Raw genomic sequence first — 15,518 nt, 5'->3', positions numbered from 1 at the left:
CCTATTACAGAATCAATTTTTAAAAAGTTTGCTTTATTCTCTATTGTATTACACTCTAAACAACCAAAATATTTTTATCCACTCATTGTGAAGTAATTAGAGTATTTTTTTTTAAACTTGTTTTACAGAATTTTCTATAAACAATAGTAGAATATTGTGATTTTATTTGTGAATTAAACTTACTATATTTATTGAAGTGACTATGTTATTCTGTAATAATTCCACGATAAAAAAGTATGAAACTCCTCGTTAGTAATAATCAACTTTATGTTATACAGAAATGTAATGAAAATATCTATTTCTTTCATTTGATACAAGAAGTATTCTATAGTATAATTATAATGTATGGTAAAGCACTGAGATTTTATGTGTAAAACAATCTTTATATTCATTGAAGTGACTGTTATTCGGTAATAATTCTAGGATAAATAGACGTTGAAAGGTGTAAAACTAATAGTCAGTAGTACTGGACTTTGTTATGCAGAAATATAATGAAAATATCCATTTGTTTCCTTTAACACAAGAAGTATTCTATAATGTATAATTTATAAGGTATACAATTAACAAAAAACTGATGACAAAAGAAACATATTTCTGCCCAAAAGAGAGAGAGAGAGAGAGAGAGAGAGAGAGAGAGAGAGAGAGAGAGAGAGAGAGAGAGAGAGAGAGAGAGAGAGAGAGACGTAATATAAATGTAGTTCTTTAGAAACAAAGTTTGTTTGTTCTTCTGTCATTCCATCTTGTGTGTGACTGTCAATATGAACTGGATAATTCCTGTTTTTGGTATTTTCACGGGCTTGGAAATAGAGACTGCACATGTAAGAACATGATGAATATTGTGTAGAATGGCAATAAATGAAAATAATGACAGTAGGCTAACTTTTACTCGAGAAAAAAATAAACAATAAAAATATGAAATACATAAGACATGATGATATCATTTTGTAGAAATGATAGTTGTGAAAAAAAGGAATAAATTAAAAAAAAGACAAATCTCATCGTGTGTCAACAACTTGCATTACTGGTAAAACGTTTTGATGTCTTGTGGGTTGGACTCGTGGGAGTATGAGGTGGAGAATCGATGATGTTTGAAGAGCTACTTGGTAATCTTTATGTGATTTGAACACATATGGCAAAATAGAAATACACTGAAATAGATCTTACATAATCATAAATAAAAACTAGAATTGCAAGTGTTTCAGTTGGTGGTGGGGTGAGATGTAATGATTCCTACGTCTCTATGCTGGGGGTGTCAGGGGGGTTGAGTAATAATCAGGTAGGGAATTGTGCCATTGGCTAGATAGAGTGGTGTTATTCTTTAATGAGACATAAAAACAGATTAAAATAGCTCTTACACAATCAGAAATAAAGGCTAGAATCCCAAACACTATGTTGGTTGGCAGAAGAAAAAAGGAGGGTGATCCGACATATCAGGGAAAAAGAGGAGATTTTTCAGTGAAAATTCCTGAGAGTGAACTGTGTGATATACGACCATGTATTATACTCTTTTGTAGGATATGCAAGTAATTTTAACCTCCTTATGGTTTATATTTGTAGCTTAGCTTATAATAATAATAATAATAATAATAATAATAATAATAATAATAATAATAATAATAATAATAATAATAATAATAATGACGTATACAGAAGTCACCCTTTTTATCACCTGACATGTTTTCGACGTATAACGATATCTTCGTAGCGAAGGGGCTAGTTGAAATTATTCAAGTGCAAGTGAACATTCCAGTCAGAGAACCATAGGCAGATGCAATCATTATTGATGGATTAGCATTTATCAATACTTTTTCAACTCCATGTACTCCAGAAATTTTATAACTATGCAAAAAAGGGCATACTGTAATCCCAAAAGTGGAATACTATGGTGCCAGGAACAAGCAAGTGAATGTAGTCTTTAATGTATACAAGAAGTCAAGTCTAAAATCTGAGACGAGGTAAAAAAAAAAGGTGCCATGAATAAGTAAGACACCAGGTAATTGGTGAAGCTTTTTTCATGATGCAAGTAACAAGACTGAGCTGTTTCACTTCCTTGCGGAGATGTGTGAAGAGGACTCCACAAGCACAGTCATAGTCACAAAAGATACCATTAACAACACAAGAAAGTTTCTAAATGCAGTGTCCCCATGCTGTCATGAGGAAGCTAAGACTAAAATATTTGTACACGCCATGGATAGGTCAATGACAGAGATGTGTTTAGTAATAGCAATATATGTGCTGCCATTCTTAGAGTAAATAGGTCTTGAGACAATGTGGGTTGCCTTTGGTCAAGATGCCATGATTTGATGGATACCAGTTCATGAGGCAGTTTCTGCAATAGGCCTTGAGATGTGATGTTATGTTTACCTTCCATGGGAAAGGGAAAAATTCTGCATGGTAGACTTGGAATGTATTTTGGTGATGTTTCTGAAACATTCACTAAACTTAGCCAGCATACAATGTTGATTTGTGATTTTGATCTGCAGAGGCTGGAGAGAATCATTGTTATCATGTATCACAGATCAAGGGCAGCTGCTAGTGTGGATGAAGCAAGGCTAGATATCTTTGCCTGCATGCAGACATACAGCTCAATTTCACCAACACAGGTAGCCTTCAGAGAACATACAGAGCATATGGCTTATCAAGCAGGGATCATCTGGGGCCAAGCAACCATCTCCAAGGCAGACACGAATAGTTACACTGGATAAGGGTGGATACAGAAAGGAGGGGGACAGTATATACAGTATGTTGACCAACACTAACTCCTATTGCAGTGAGCTGTCAGGAAATGACAGAGTGTTCCTGTAAAAAAAGGTTGCAAAGGAGGATGCAAGTGCTTAAAGCCAGCACTCCTCTGCACATCATTCTGCAGCTGCGTATGTGAGCAGTAGTAGCTGGACGACCAATGGCATGGTTTGAACATTGGTGTGCAAAGCTTACAAAATGAAAAATGGATAACTTTGTCATTTTGCTTTATAGACATTAACATCTATAGTCAAACCATTCGGTGGTGGCCGCTGAAAAGAGCTCTTTGCCAGAACTTATCGTTTCCGAACGTAAACACTTAGTTCATTTTTCCTCGAAGGAAGCTTTCTTTAAAGACAAGTCGAAAACCTTTGAAAACAACAATAAAGGCAGATTAAGAGATTAACAGTAATACAGGGATAAGCATCCTATTTTCAACTTTACAACTGAACTTGATGGGATAAGATCACCTTAAATATATATATATATATATATATATATATATATATATATATATATATATATATATATATATGTATATGTATATGTATATGTATATGTATATGTATATATATATATATATATATATATATATATATATATATATATATATATGTATATGTATATGTATATGTATATATATATATATATATATATATATATATATCTTTCCATAGAGATTCTTTCCATCCATTGAATGCAATGTTTTCTCCACCTACCACCAGTATTTTTTTTTCAAAGGTGGGGTTTTTCTTTCGTGCATATAAGTTTAATACTTCTCCTTAAACATATTTGTTGAAGTTGTTGAGAGCAGGATGATTGTTCTTTCTTGAAATTTAGGTTTTTCACATTCTTCTTGTGTGATCATTCGACGAACTATTATTTAAGTATCATTAGTGGCTTCAAACGTGTGGATACATGCGTTAGTTACATCAGTAAAAGGGCCGCTGTTCATCTTCATTGTGAAACACTTGTACACACTGTATACTGTTTCCACGAGTTGGTTAAGTTTCCAATCATTAAAATTTAATAGCTTATGCAGTCTTAAGCACTCTATCTTATACTCAAAGATGAACCATTCTGGGGATTAAATATAGCTCACTGATCTTTGCTCGATAAATTTAACCTTGTGACCTTTAAGATTTCAAACTCACCATATTGCCAGAATCTTATTACAACAATAGGATAAAACTGGCAAATAACCTGGGATTATAATTAAAAAAAAAAAAAAAAAAAAACTTTGGTTCCAAATATCATAATAGAAATGAAACCTTACCTTATGAAATATACATATGTTCGACAAGAAATATATATGTTCGGCAAGAATAACGAGAGAGAGAGAGAGAGAGAGAGAGAGAGAGAGAGAGACTCTAGATCTAACTTATGGTTAATCGTAAGCACCTCTGGTTAATCCTGTGAGATTAGTCAAAAAGGAAGGACATCTGTCATAAAGCGGCTACGCTTTATCAGTTTCACTCAGTTTGGGTGGATCGTGTCTAAGTACTGTGTTCTTTTTTCCTTAAATTGGTTGAATTATTTTGACACGAGTACGCTATACAGTGGGTCAGAAATCGTCTCAGCGGCCACGACAGATTGGTTTTACTATAGTTCAGTAGAAATGAAAACATATACAGTTAACTCCCCGTAAACATGAGGGTTATGTTCCTGGAGAGGTTGTAACAGAAATCGTGTTACGGAACATAATTTCTCCATAAAAAATAACAGTAATATGTTATTTTCATTAGTAAAATAAATTTTTGAATATACTTACCCGATAATCATGTAGCTGTCAACTCCGTTGCCCGACAGAATTCTACGGGAGGGATACGCCAGCTATCACCATACTAGAAGGGGGTGTACTCACCAGCGCCACCTGTGGCCAGGTACTGCAGTACTTCTTGTTGACACCACCTCACTTTTTCCTCGGTCCACTGGTTCTCTATGGGGAGGAAGGGTGGGTCAATTAAATCATGATTATCGGGTAAGTATATTCAAAAATTTATTTTACTAATGAAAATAACATTTTTCAATATTAAACTTACCCGATAATCATGTAGCTGATTCACACCCAGGGGGGTGGGTGAAAACCAGTGTACATGACTAAAGGATAGCTAAGTATCCCGTATTTCATATAATCAGTTATTTCAGAATAACAATGAAATAATAAGTACCTGGTAAGGAAGTCGACTTGAATCGTTACTCTGCCTTTATTAAGTTCGTCTTCCTTACTGAGCGCAGCGTTCCTCTTAGGAGGCTGAATCAACTCAAAGGTGCTAAAGTATACAGGGCTGCAACCCATACTAAAGGACCTCTACACAACCTCTAACCCAGGCGCTTCTCAAGAATGAATTGACCACCCGCCAAATCAAAAAGGATGCGGAAGGCTTCTTAGCCTACCGTAACAACCCAAAAAACAACAATAAAAGCATTCAAGAGAAAGGTTAAAAAGGTTATGGGATTAAGGGAATGTAGTGGCTGAGCCCTCACCTACTACTGCACTCGCTGCTACGAATGGTCCCAGGGTGTAGCAGTTCTCGTAAAGAGACTGGACATCTTTAAGATAAAATGATGCAAACACTGACTTGCTCCTCCAATAAGTTGCATCCATAATGCTCTGCAGAGAACGGTTCTTATTAAAGGCCATCGAAGTGGCTACGGCTCTCACTTCGTGGGTCCTTACCTTCAGCAAAGCAAGGTCTTCATCCTTCATGTGAGAATGGGCTTCTCTAATCAGAAGCCTTATATAATACGAAACTCCGTTTTTGGACATGGGCATCGAAGGTTTCTTGATTGCACACCATAAGGCTTCTGACTGTCCTCGTATAGGTTTTGACCTATTAAGATAATATTTCAGAGCTCTGACAGGGCAAAGAACTCTTTCTAGCTCGTTACCTACCATGTTGGAAAGGCTAGGAATTTCAAACGATCTAGGCCAAGGACGTGAAGGAAGTTCATTCTTAGCTAAAAATCCGAGCTGTAAAGAACATGTTGCGGATTCGGATGTGAACCCAATGTTCTTGCTGAAGGCATGAACCTCACTGACTCTTTTAGCTGTTGCAAGGCAGACGAGGAAAAGAGTCTTGAGGGTAAGGTCCTTGAAGGAAGCTGACTGGAGAGGTTCGAACCTAGGAGACATAAGGAACCTTAAGACTACGTCTAGATTCCAGCCTGGAGTGGGTAAACGACGTTCTTTAGAAGTCTCAAAAGACTTAAGGATGTCTTGAAGGTCCTTGTTGGAAGAAAGGTCCAAACCTCTGTGGCGGAGAACTGAAGTCAACATACTTCTGTACCCTTTAATCGTAGGAACCGAAAGGGATCTCTCATTCCTTAGATGTAATAGGAAGTCAGCTATTTGGGTTACAGAGGTATTGGTAGAGGAAACTGCATTGGCTCTACACCAGCTTCGGAAGACTTCCCACTTGGATTGGTAGACTCTACGAGTGGATACCCTCCTTGCTCTGGCAATCGCACTGGCTGCCTCCTTCGAAAAGCCTCTAGCTCTAGCGAATCTTTCGACAGTCTGAAGGCAGTCAGACGAAGAGCGTGGAGGTTTGGGTGCACCTTGTCTACGTGAGGTTGACGTAGAAGGTCCACTCTTAGAGGGAGAGTCCTGGGGACGTCGACCAGCCATTGTAGTACCTCTGTGAACCATTCTCTTGCAGGCCAAAGGGGAGCAACCAGCGTCAGCCGTGTCCCTTCGTGCGAGACGAACTTCTGAATGACTCTGTTGATGATCTTGAACGGTGGGAATGCGTAAAGGTCGAGATGGGACCAATTCAGCAGAAAAGCATCCACATGAACTGCTGCTGGGTCTGGAACTGGGGAACAGTACAAAGGAAGCCTCTTGGTCATGGAGGTGGCAAACAGATCTATCGTAGGCTGACCCCACAAGGTCCAAAGTCTGCTGCACACGCTCTTGTGAAGGGTCCATTCCGTGGGGATGACTTGATCTTTTCTGCTTAGGCGATCTGCTGAAACGTTCATGTTGCCCTGAATGAACCTCGTTACTAGAGTGAGGTTTAGACTTCTTGACCAAATGAGGAGGTCCCTTGCTACCTCGTACAGGTTCCTCGAATGGGTCCCTCCCTGCTTGGAGATGTAAGCCAAGGCTGTGGTGTTGTCGGAGTTCACCTCCACCACCTTGCCTAGCAGGAGGGACTTGAAGTTCATAAGGGCCAAATGAACTGCCAGTAGCTCCTTGCAGTTGATGTGGAGCGTTTCCTGTTCCCTGTTCCACGTTCCCGAGCATTCCTGTCCGTTCAAGGTCGCGCCCCAGCCCGAGTCTGATGCATCCGAGAAGAGATGAAGATTGGGGGTCTGAATCGCTAACGATAGGCCCTCCTTGAGAAGGAGGTTGGTCTTCCACCACAAGAGAGTGGTCTTCATCTCTTTGGTGACAGGGATAGAGACTGCTTCGAGCGTCAAATCCTTGTCCCAATGAGCTGCTAGATGGAATTGGAGAGGGCGGAGGTGGAGTCTCCCTAACTCGACGAACAGGGCTAACGATGACAGGGTCCCTGTGAGACTCATCCACTGTCTCACCGAGCAACTGTTCCTCTTCAGCATGCTCAGGATGCAATCTAGGGCTTGGCTTATCCTTGGGGCCGATGGAAAAGCCCGAAAATCCTGACTCCGAATCTCCATTCCCAGGTAAACTATGGATTGGGAGGGAATGAGCTGGGACTTTTCTAAGTTGACTAACAGACCCAGTTCCTTGATCAAGTCCAAAGTCCAGTTGAGACTCTCCAGACAGCGACGACACGTGGAGGCTCTCAACAGCCAGTCGTCTAAGTAAAGGGAGGCTCTGATGTCCGATAAGTGGAGGAATTTTGCAACATTCCTCATCAGATGCGTAAACACCATAGGAGCTGTGCTTAGGCCAAAACACAGGGCTTGGAATTGGTACACAACCTTTCCAAAAACGAATCTCAGGAAAGGTTGGGAGTCTGGATGAATAGGAACGTGAAAGTAAGCGTCTTTCAGATCCAACGAGACCATCCAGTCCTCCTGCCTGACCGCTGCTAGGACCGACTTCGTCGTCTCCATAGTGAACGTCTGCTTGGTGACATAAGCATTGAGCGCGCTGACGTCCAGCACCGGTCTCCAACCTCCTGTCTTCTTGGCCACCAGAAAGAGACGGTTGTAGAAGCCCGGGGATTGATGGTCCCGGACTATAACCACTGCCTTCTTCTGTAACAGGAGCGACACCTCCTGGTGCAACGCTAGCCTCTTGTCCTTTTCCTTGTAGTTGGGAGAGAGGTTGATGGGAGAAGTGGTCATAGGGGGATTGCGGCAGAATGGTATCCTGTAACCCTCCCTTAGCCACCTGACAGACTGGGCGTCTGCACCTCTCTTTTCCCAAGCTTGCCAGAAGGTCTTGAGTCTGGCTCCTACTGCTGTCTGGAGAAGAGGAGAGTCAGTGTTTGCCTTTTGAAGTCTTGGGACCTTTCCTAGACTTGCTCCTGGAAGAGTCTGGACGGGAGCTTCCTCAGCTGGGAGCTCTGCCACGAAAGGGCGGAATAAACCTTGTAGCAGGAGTATCAGCCACTGGGGTGCGGTAAGCCCTGGGAACTGAGGGAGCAACCTTAGTCTTACGAGCTGAAGAGGCCACAAGATCATGAGTGTCCTTCTGAATCAGGGCCGCAGACAAATCCTTGATAAGCTCTCCGGGAAACAAGAACTTAGAAAGCGGAGCAAAAAGGAGTTGAGACCTTTGACAAGGTGTGATGCTGGAAGAAAGAAAGGTGCAAAGTTGCTCCCTTTTCTTAAGAACTCCTGACACAAACATTGAAGCAAGCTCGCCAGACCCATCCCGAATTGCTTTATCCATGCAGGACATTAAAAGCATGGCCGAGTCCTTGTCCGCAGGGGAGGTCTTCTTGCTCAGGGCCCCCAGGCACCAGTCTAGAAAATTGAACATCTCAAAGGCACGAAATACACCCTTTAGGAAGCGGTCTAAATCGGAGAAGGTCCAGCAAACCTTAGAGCGCCTCATTGCTGATCTACGAGGAGAGTCGACCAAACTTGAGAAGTCAGCCTGGGCAGAGGCAGGGACCCCCAAGCCTGGTTCCTCTCCTGTGGCATACCATACGCCCGCCTTAGAAGTGAGCTTAGTAGGTGGGAACATAAAGGAAGTCTTCCCTAGTTGCTGTTTAGACTGCAACCACTCCCCTAATATTCTTAAAGCTCTCTTAGAGGACCTAGCAAAGACGAGCTTAGTATAAGTTGACTTAACAGGTTGCATGCCCAGCGAAAACTCAGATGGAGGAGAGCGGGGGGTAGCAGAAACAAAATGGTCCGGGTATACCTCTCTGAAAAGAGCCAGGACCTTACGAAAGTCAATGGGTAGAGGAGAAGACTTGGGTTCTTCCACGTCTGATGAGGGATCCAGGTGCGCAGCTTCCTCCTCAGAAACCTCATCACCAGAGTGTAGCGAAGTGAGAGGTAATGTAACAGTGGTATGCTGAACAGCAGAATCTGAACAAGCGGGTGCATAAACGCTTGTGGTTTCATCCTCAAGTCTCTGTTGCTGAGGTAAAACCTGAGGTTCAGGCTGCAAAGACTGGTCAAGAAGAGTAGAGGAAGGTAGGCGCATGGGTTGAGGTGGCTGACTCCTAGCATGAGTTAGTTGCGCTTGCTGTAAGGGTTGCGGATGCGCAGTAGCAGGTTCCTGAGGAACGAGTTGAGGTTCCTTAGGTGTGAGCTGCGAGAGTTGAGGTAGCGGCTGCGCAGAACGCAGTTCTTGTCTCGCGAGTTGAGGTTCCTGAGGTGCTAGCCTAAGGAGTTGAGGCTCTCGCCTTGAGGAGGGTTGAGGTCGCTGCAGCGAGTGCTGAGGTGGCTGCCTCATGGATGGAAGAGGTTGTCGTACCTCAAGAGATTGTTGCCTCGCTGGTGGAACCGCAAGCGGAAGCGGAGGAAGTAAGGCATAAGATTCCTGCTCCCATTGCTGAGGTTGCCTTAAGGAAGGCGGAGGTTGCTGCACACCGCTGGTAACTGGCAACTCAGTACGCGGTAAGGTATCCTGAGGAACCTCAACATCGTACGCCTGGCAGACTGGACTGCGGTGAGGCGGAGCGATCGCAGGAGGAGGTGTAACCTTCTCAGCCTGACACTCACGCATTAAGACCGCAAGCTGTGACTGCATGGACTGCAGCAAAGTCATCTTGGGGTCGACAGACGCTAAGGTCTGCTGAGGCAAAGCCTTAACAGAAGATGAGGTCTCTTGCGGCATCACCTTACCTCTCTTAGGAGGTGTGCAGTCACCTGATGACTGCGGAGAGTCAGAGCTAATCCAATGACTGCAACCAGGTTGTAGAGCTCTTGAGGTCTGGACTTTGCGTTTGAGAGGTCTTGAGACCTGAGTCCAGCGTTTTCTCCCTGACATTTCTTCTGCAGACGAGTAAAAGACGGGCTCAATCGTCTGCGGGTGGGAGTGACGGTCTCTGTAAGACACGCCCGCAACCACCGAGGATACTTCTGTGCGCCGATCAAGGCCTGCCGAACCCTTTTGCCCTTCGACATTGCTTCTCCCCTGGGCTTGGGAGCTTGCAAGAGGTCCCGGACTGGGAGGACGACTGGCACGCACAGAAGTACCCTCACTCACCACACTGACACTGACACTAGCACTTGGCACCGCACTGACACTAGCACTTGGCACAGCACTGGCACTATCCCCTCCCACTGCACTTTTGACCTTAAGTTCTTTGACTTCTGCCATAAGAGACTTATGATCACTAACCACCGATTCCACTTTGTCACCTAAAGCCTGAATGGCACGCAAAACATCGGACATATCAGGTTGAGTACAAATAGTAGGTTCGGGGGTAGCCACTACAGGGGGAGGAAAAGGTTGAGGATCATGAGGTGAGGAAAAAAGTGAAGAGCGAGAAGAACTCCTCCTAACTCTCTCTCTCTCTAACTTGGTTGAATATTTCAGGAATCGAACAAAGTCAAGTTCCGAAAGTCCGGCGCATTCCTCACATCGATCTTCCAACTGACAGGGTCTTTCCCTACAGTCAGAACAAGCGGTGTGAGGATCAACCGAGGCCTTCGGAACACGCCTATTACAAGACCTACATCGTCTATGGGGTGGGGCTTGTGAAAGGTCAGACATCTTGAATCAAAGAGTTAGTCAAAGGGGATTCCAAATCAAGCAAAAAGATCGTTAACCATTAATCAAAACCAAATAAAAGCTATCTAAGCTAATTAGAAAAGTTTCCAGTATAGCGACAGCTGAAATCTTAGAGAAATACTTCACCAAAAACCGTGAACAATACTCCAAAATCATAAGCATATCCCAGAACGTCTTGCCGGAAGCACGACAGAGGAAAAAGTGAGGTGGTGTCAACAAGAAGTACTGCAGTACCTGGCCACAGGTGGCGCTGGTGAGTACACCCCCTTCTAGTATGGTGATAGCTGGCGTATCCCTCCCGTAGAATTCTGTCGGGCAACGGAGTTGACAGCTACATGATTATCGGGTAAGTTTAATATTGAAAAAGGGGGTGTTACATTCCTAGACATTGGGAAAGTCTGACTATTTTGAGATTTTGTTACTATGAAACTTGAATAAACCCATTATTGATATATTTGAAGGTCACAAAAACAATAAAAACACACATTCTTACTCTACTTGTATTTATTTCATGGTAAAATAAGTTAATTCCCATGTATATTCACACTGTGACACATCACTCTCGTCACCACTGTTGGCTGTCACCAGCCCCCCCCCCTTCTCTCTCTCTCTATCTCTATCTCTCTCTCTCTCTCTCTCTCTCTCTCTCTCTCTCTCTCTCTCTCTCTCTCTCTCTCAGTGGTGCCTTACTATACACACGGAACAGATTTAACAGAAACATTTTTCTTTAGAAGGTGTCAGATATACAGTATACTACACACAATATAAACTTTCACTTTGCTTAAATCTATGTTCGATCATAGGCAGGGATTAAGACTTCATTCGATTTCGTCAGCTGATCTGTAGATTTAGCCGACAACATAACATATAGCAACTGAAAGATGTCTAAAATAATCCTAGTTTTCAAAATTATCTGAACTTCGTGTAATCATTCTTGCACTTTTCTATTAAGAGTTCAAGATGTATTTTAACAGGAATTACAGATAGTTTTTATTTTGGTTTTGTTGTCACCTGTTTTCAAGGTCCTGATGGTATCACGATTATGCTCACATATAGTTAACAGAGTACATGTACTGTTGATATGATTTTGCTCCCTATCACTTAATCCTTGAAAAACAGAAGTACACTGTTCAATGAACTCTTGACAAGTTTCTTATTAAAATGCGTACAATGAACTCTTGACAAGTTTCTTATTAAAATGCGTATCAAACAACAACAACAACATACGAATCAGCTGTTGACATCGACAATCCACAGCCATCTACTGTACATATATAATGTAAACAAAGACATTGAATGTAAATATTGGTAAATGTAAAAATTAAGTTTATTTTTCACTATCACAATATAATCTAAAATTAATAGTTTACTTTTTTGGTACTACATTAAAAACTAAAATTTATTTGTTTGAAAGCTTAAATAGATTCCTATTAACCTTTCTCTCTCTCGCTCTTGCTCTTAGACGGCAAATTCAACTCGCGTAACATCGGACATTTTGTGTTAACAGAATATATCCCAATAAATTTGAGCTTTTGTAACTTTGAAATAAGGTTCACAGAACTCGTGTTAATGGGGAGTTAACTGTAAATCCATATCTAGATTATGTTAATCAGACAATTACAAATACTTCTATGCAAAAGATCAACTTTGGCCATCTTGTTATTTCAATTGCCCAACTGACCAGATTTGATTAGTATCACTTGAAGAACATGTGTATCAAATATCATTTATGTATTATCATTTGCATAATTCCTTTTAAAATTTGCTGTTATCTCTTTTATTAATGCTCTTAAAAAGAAGGAACATTCTAGCACTAAGTGGTAGAAAGCCCAGAACTGATGAGCCCGTGTCTCTTTATGCTCTCACTCTTATAAAACCACCTGACTGAATTCTGACTAGAAGCATGGCCTTTTATTATTGTCATCATTACATGCATTTTGATATACAACACAATTCATGATATTACAGATTTCTAATAAAATTAAACTCTAAATATGCGAGTTACGAAAAATAACATTTTCTAAATGCAATCTAAAGAGTAAATACAATAGTCCTGAAAATATAAAACTTCATGTTATTAGATTTCTTGACCAACAGCATCATTTATACTGACAACCTTTATCTGATCATGAAGAACTATGCAATTGATCCTACAAAAAATTTAGTCTGTAGTGGAGCCTACCCTACAACATCTGTTCCTTATTAGATCTTATAATCTAATAATTGGATAAGCTAATAGACTACAGTAATGAATAAATATATTTAAAAAGGTGTCAAGAGAAACGCTGAATCTTTAGTATTTGAAAGTCGAGAAGTATAACTTAATTATAGTTAAATCCTTAATAATAATAATAATAATAATAATAATAATAATAATAATAATAATAATAATAAAAATAATAATAATAACAATAAAAATAATAATATTAATAATAATAATAATAATAATAATAATAATAAAAATAATAATAATAATATTAATAATAATAATAATAATAATAATAATAATAATAATAATAATAATAATAATAATACTTGGTAAATAGTGAAAAAGACAATCTTTACCTCAAAACTTTTTTTCTTCTACTTACTTACTATCCTTTACGAGGCTGACAAGTTCATGTTCAATCTTCAACAACATCATGCGATCTTTTTGGTTTTTATGTAGAGTTTGGATGATGAACTGTTGTAAATCTACACCACTACTATCCGTATATTCCATCGATGAATCTGAAATAATTCAGTTGCATATTGAGAATTTTAGAAATTTGCTGTATTTAACAAATAACTGCTTCAATACAACAGCTACTAATTACTAATAAATAAAGGTAAAAGAGAAGCAAATTGAGACTACCACTATCCTCCTTTTTCAGTCAGTTAATACTATACTCATAGAAGAAGATGGATTCACTCCCAGTCAGAAGTAAAGTATCGAGAATTTTAACAGATGGAAATTTTTCTAATTTTACATAACCTTTATTCATCTATTTTTCAATTTCTTGCCGATTATTAATTTATGGAAACCTGCCAGTTGATATGCTTTTAATTGTTACATGATGCCATGATTTTCTGTTAAAAATTTTATTTCTTGCATATTTCATTAAATATTTCAATGAATTTTCATCTCCACTTAATTCTTTTTCCCATAAAAGGCACTCTGTTCAAAAGGATTTGGCTTTAAAGCTATCAGGTTTTTTTCCCTTATTCTATATACATTACTACAATAAATCATGTTGATGGCAATAACTTTTTCATAATTGTCGCATTTATAGTTACGGTACATATGTTGCAGGAAAAGCTTGCATTCATATTAAATTTCTTTGTGATATAAGTCTTTTTACTTTGTTGATTCATGAAAATCCCTTTTCATAGTAACATATAACTTCTCAAACAAAAACTTGAACACAAGTGGGGGTAAAATCCCATCTTAAATGATTGCAGAAAACAATCAGATTCCAAACTAAAAAAAAAAATATTTTTTGGCATACTTCAATCAATAGACATAAAACTGATCTCAATGACTAAGAACCTGTAACAAAAAGCACCATACATTAATACACTATCTTGAGACTTCCCATCTTAGCTTACCAAACTTAATATTATATCTTAAACTACTATATAGACTGCTCCATTAACACTAAGTCTTTCCTTATACCCAGCCTCTTTTCTCAAAATACACAACTAACTAAATGTAGAATAACTCTCCAGACAACACCACTAGTTGTTGTTTTAGGTAGGAACAAATGATACTTTCTCAACTAAATCAGGTGTATCTTTCCAAGACTGTGATATACACAAAGGTTTACCTAAATTTTCCTTTATAGAACTTTGATATACTGTACACTGGACTTCTGAAAAAAAATATGCTTTGGCATTGCTTTCCTTGTCCACACACATGTAAGAGTAAAAGCATGACAAATTAGGTCCCATTATGAAAAAAAAATATGCACTTCAAAGTATAATCCCCAAAGGCAATTTTCAAATGCATAACTACTTGAGATAATCAACCTTAACACAACTGTAATGACAAGTGATTGGTGTTTTTCCAGCAAAATGTATATGTTGTAGTGATCCCTCTCTAAACTATTCTTGAACTACCTGAGTTATTCAAAAGCTTCAAATTAAGAGTAGTCTATATTTTATTACAAGTCATTTTAACATTAGCTTGACTGCATTTAAACTTTTCTAGATCCAGTTAAAACATCTATAGTTCTTGCTTGGTTACTGCCTTATTTTTACAATCAAGAATCTTTGAATGTTTCTATCAAATGACATCATAAAAAATCCTTTTATAGAAAATAAAGATTGAGGGTTTTTAGCCCTTTTTGAATAGTAATCATATACCAGAGTTATATGGAGAAGGAATTTTTCTTTAAAAAATTGAAAAATAAAGATAAAATACTCAGGTTTGAATGAAGGTAGAAAGATAAGTAACCACCTAGTTTTCCTCCAAGTAAATGAAGCTTTAAAATCGACTGAAAAAGGAAGAATCACGAAGTAGCCCTTCTAAGATTTATTCATAATTTTCCAGGAACAACAGCAATTTGAAATTAAAATCTATTTCTCAATCTGCATTCTTTTTAATGTAGTAAAGCATTATACTTACAAAGTGCACTATATGCCTCTTTGTACAAACCAAATTAGT

General features: G+C 39.3%; 1 protein-coding gene across 8 annotated transcripts in view; it reads right to left on the bottom strand.

Moving 5' to 3' along the window:
- LOC137652292 (cAMP-regulated phosphoprotein 21-like) overlaps nt 1-15,518 on the bottom strand; it is a 383,279-nt gene that overhangs the window by 277,514 nt on the left and 90,247 nt on the right. For all 8 annotated transcript variants that reach the window (XM_068385596.1, XM_068385602.1, XM_068385599.1 and 5 more), the window contains one exon: nt 13,465-13,603. In XM_068385596.1, the coding sequence (XP_068241697.1) occupies nt 13,465-13,603 (139 nt within the window). The remainder of the gene's footprint in view (nt 1-13,464; nt 13,604-15,518) is intronic.

Source organism: Palaemon carinicauda, chromosome 13, assembly GCF_036898095.1.
Source record: "Palaemon carinicauda isolate YSFRI2023 chromosome 13, ASM3689809v2, whole genome shotgun sequence".
Lineage (NCBI taxonomy): Eukaryota > Metazoa > Arthropoda > Malacostraca > Decapoda > Palaemonidae > Palaemon > Palaemon carinicauda.
This window is presented reverse-complemented; position numbering and strand designations above follow the sequence as displayed.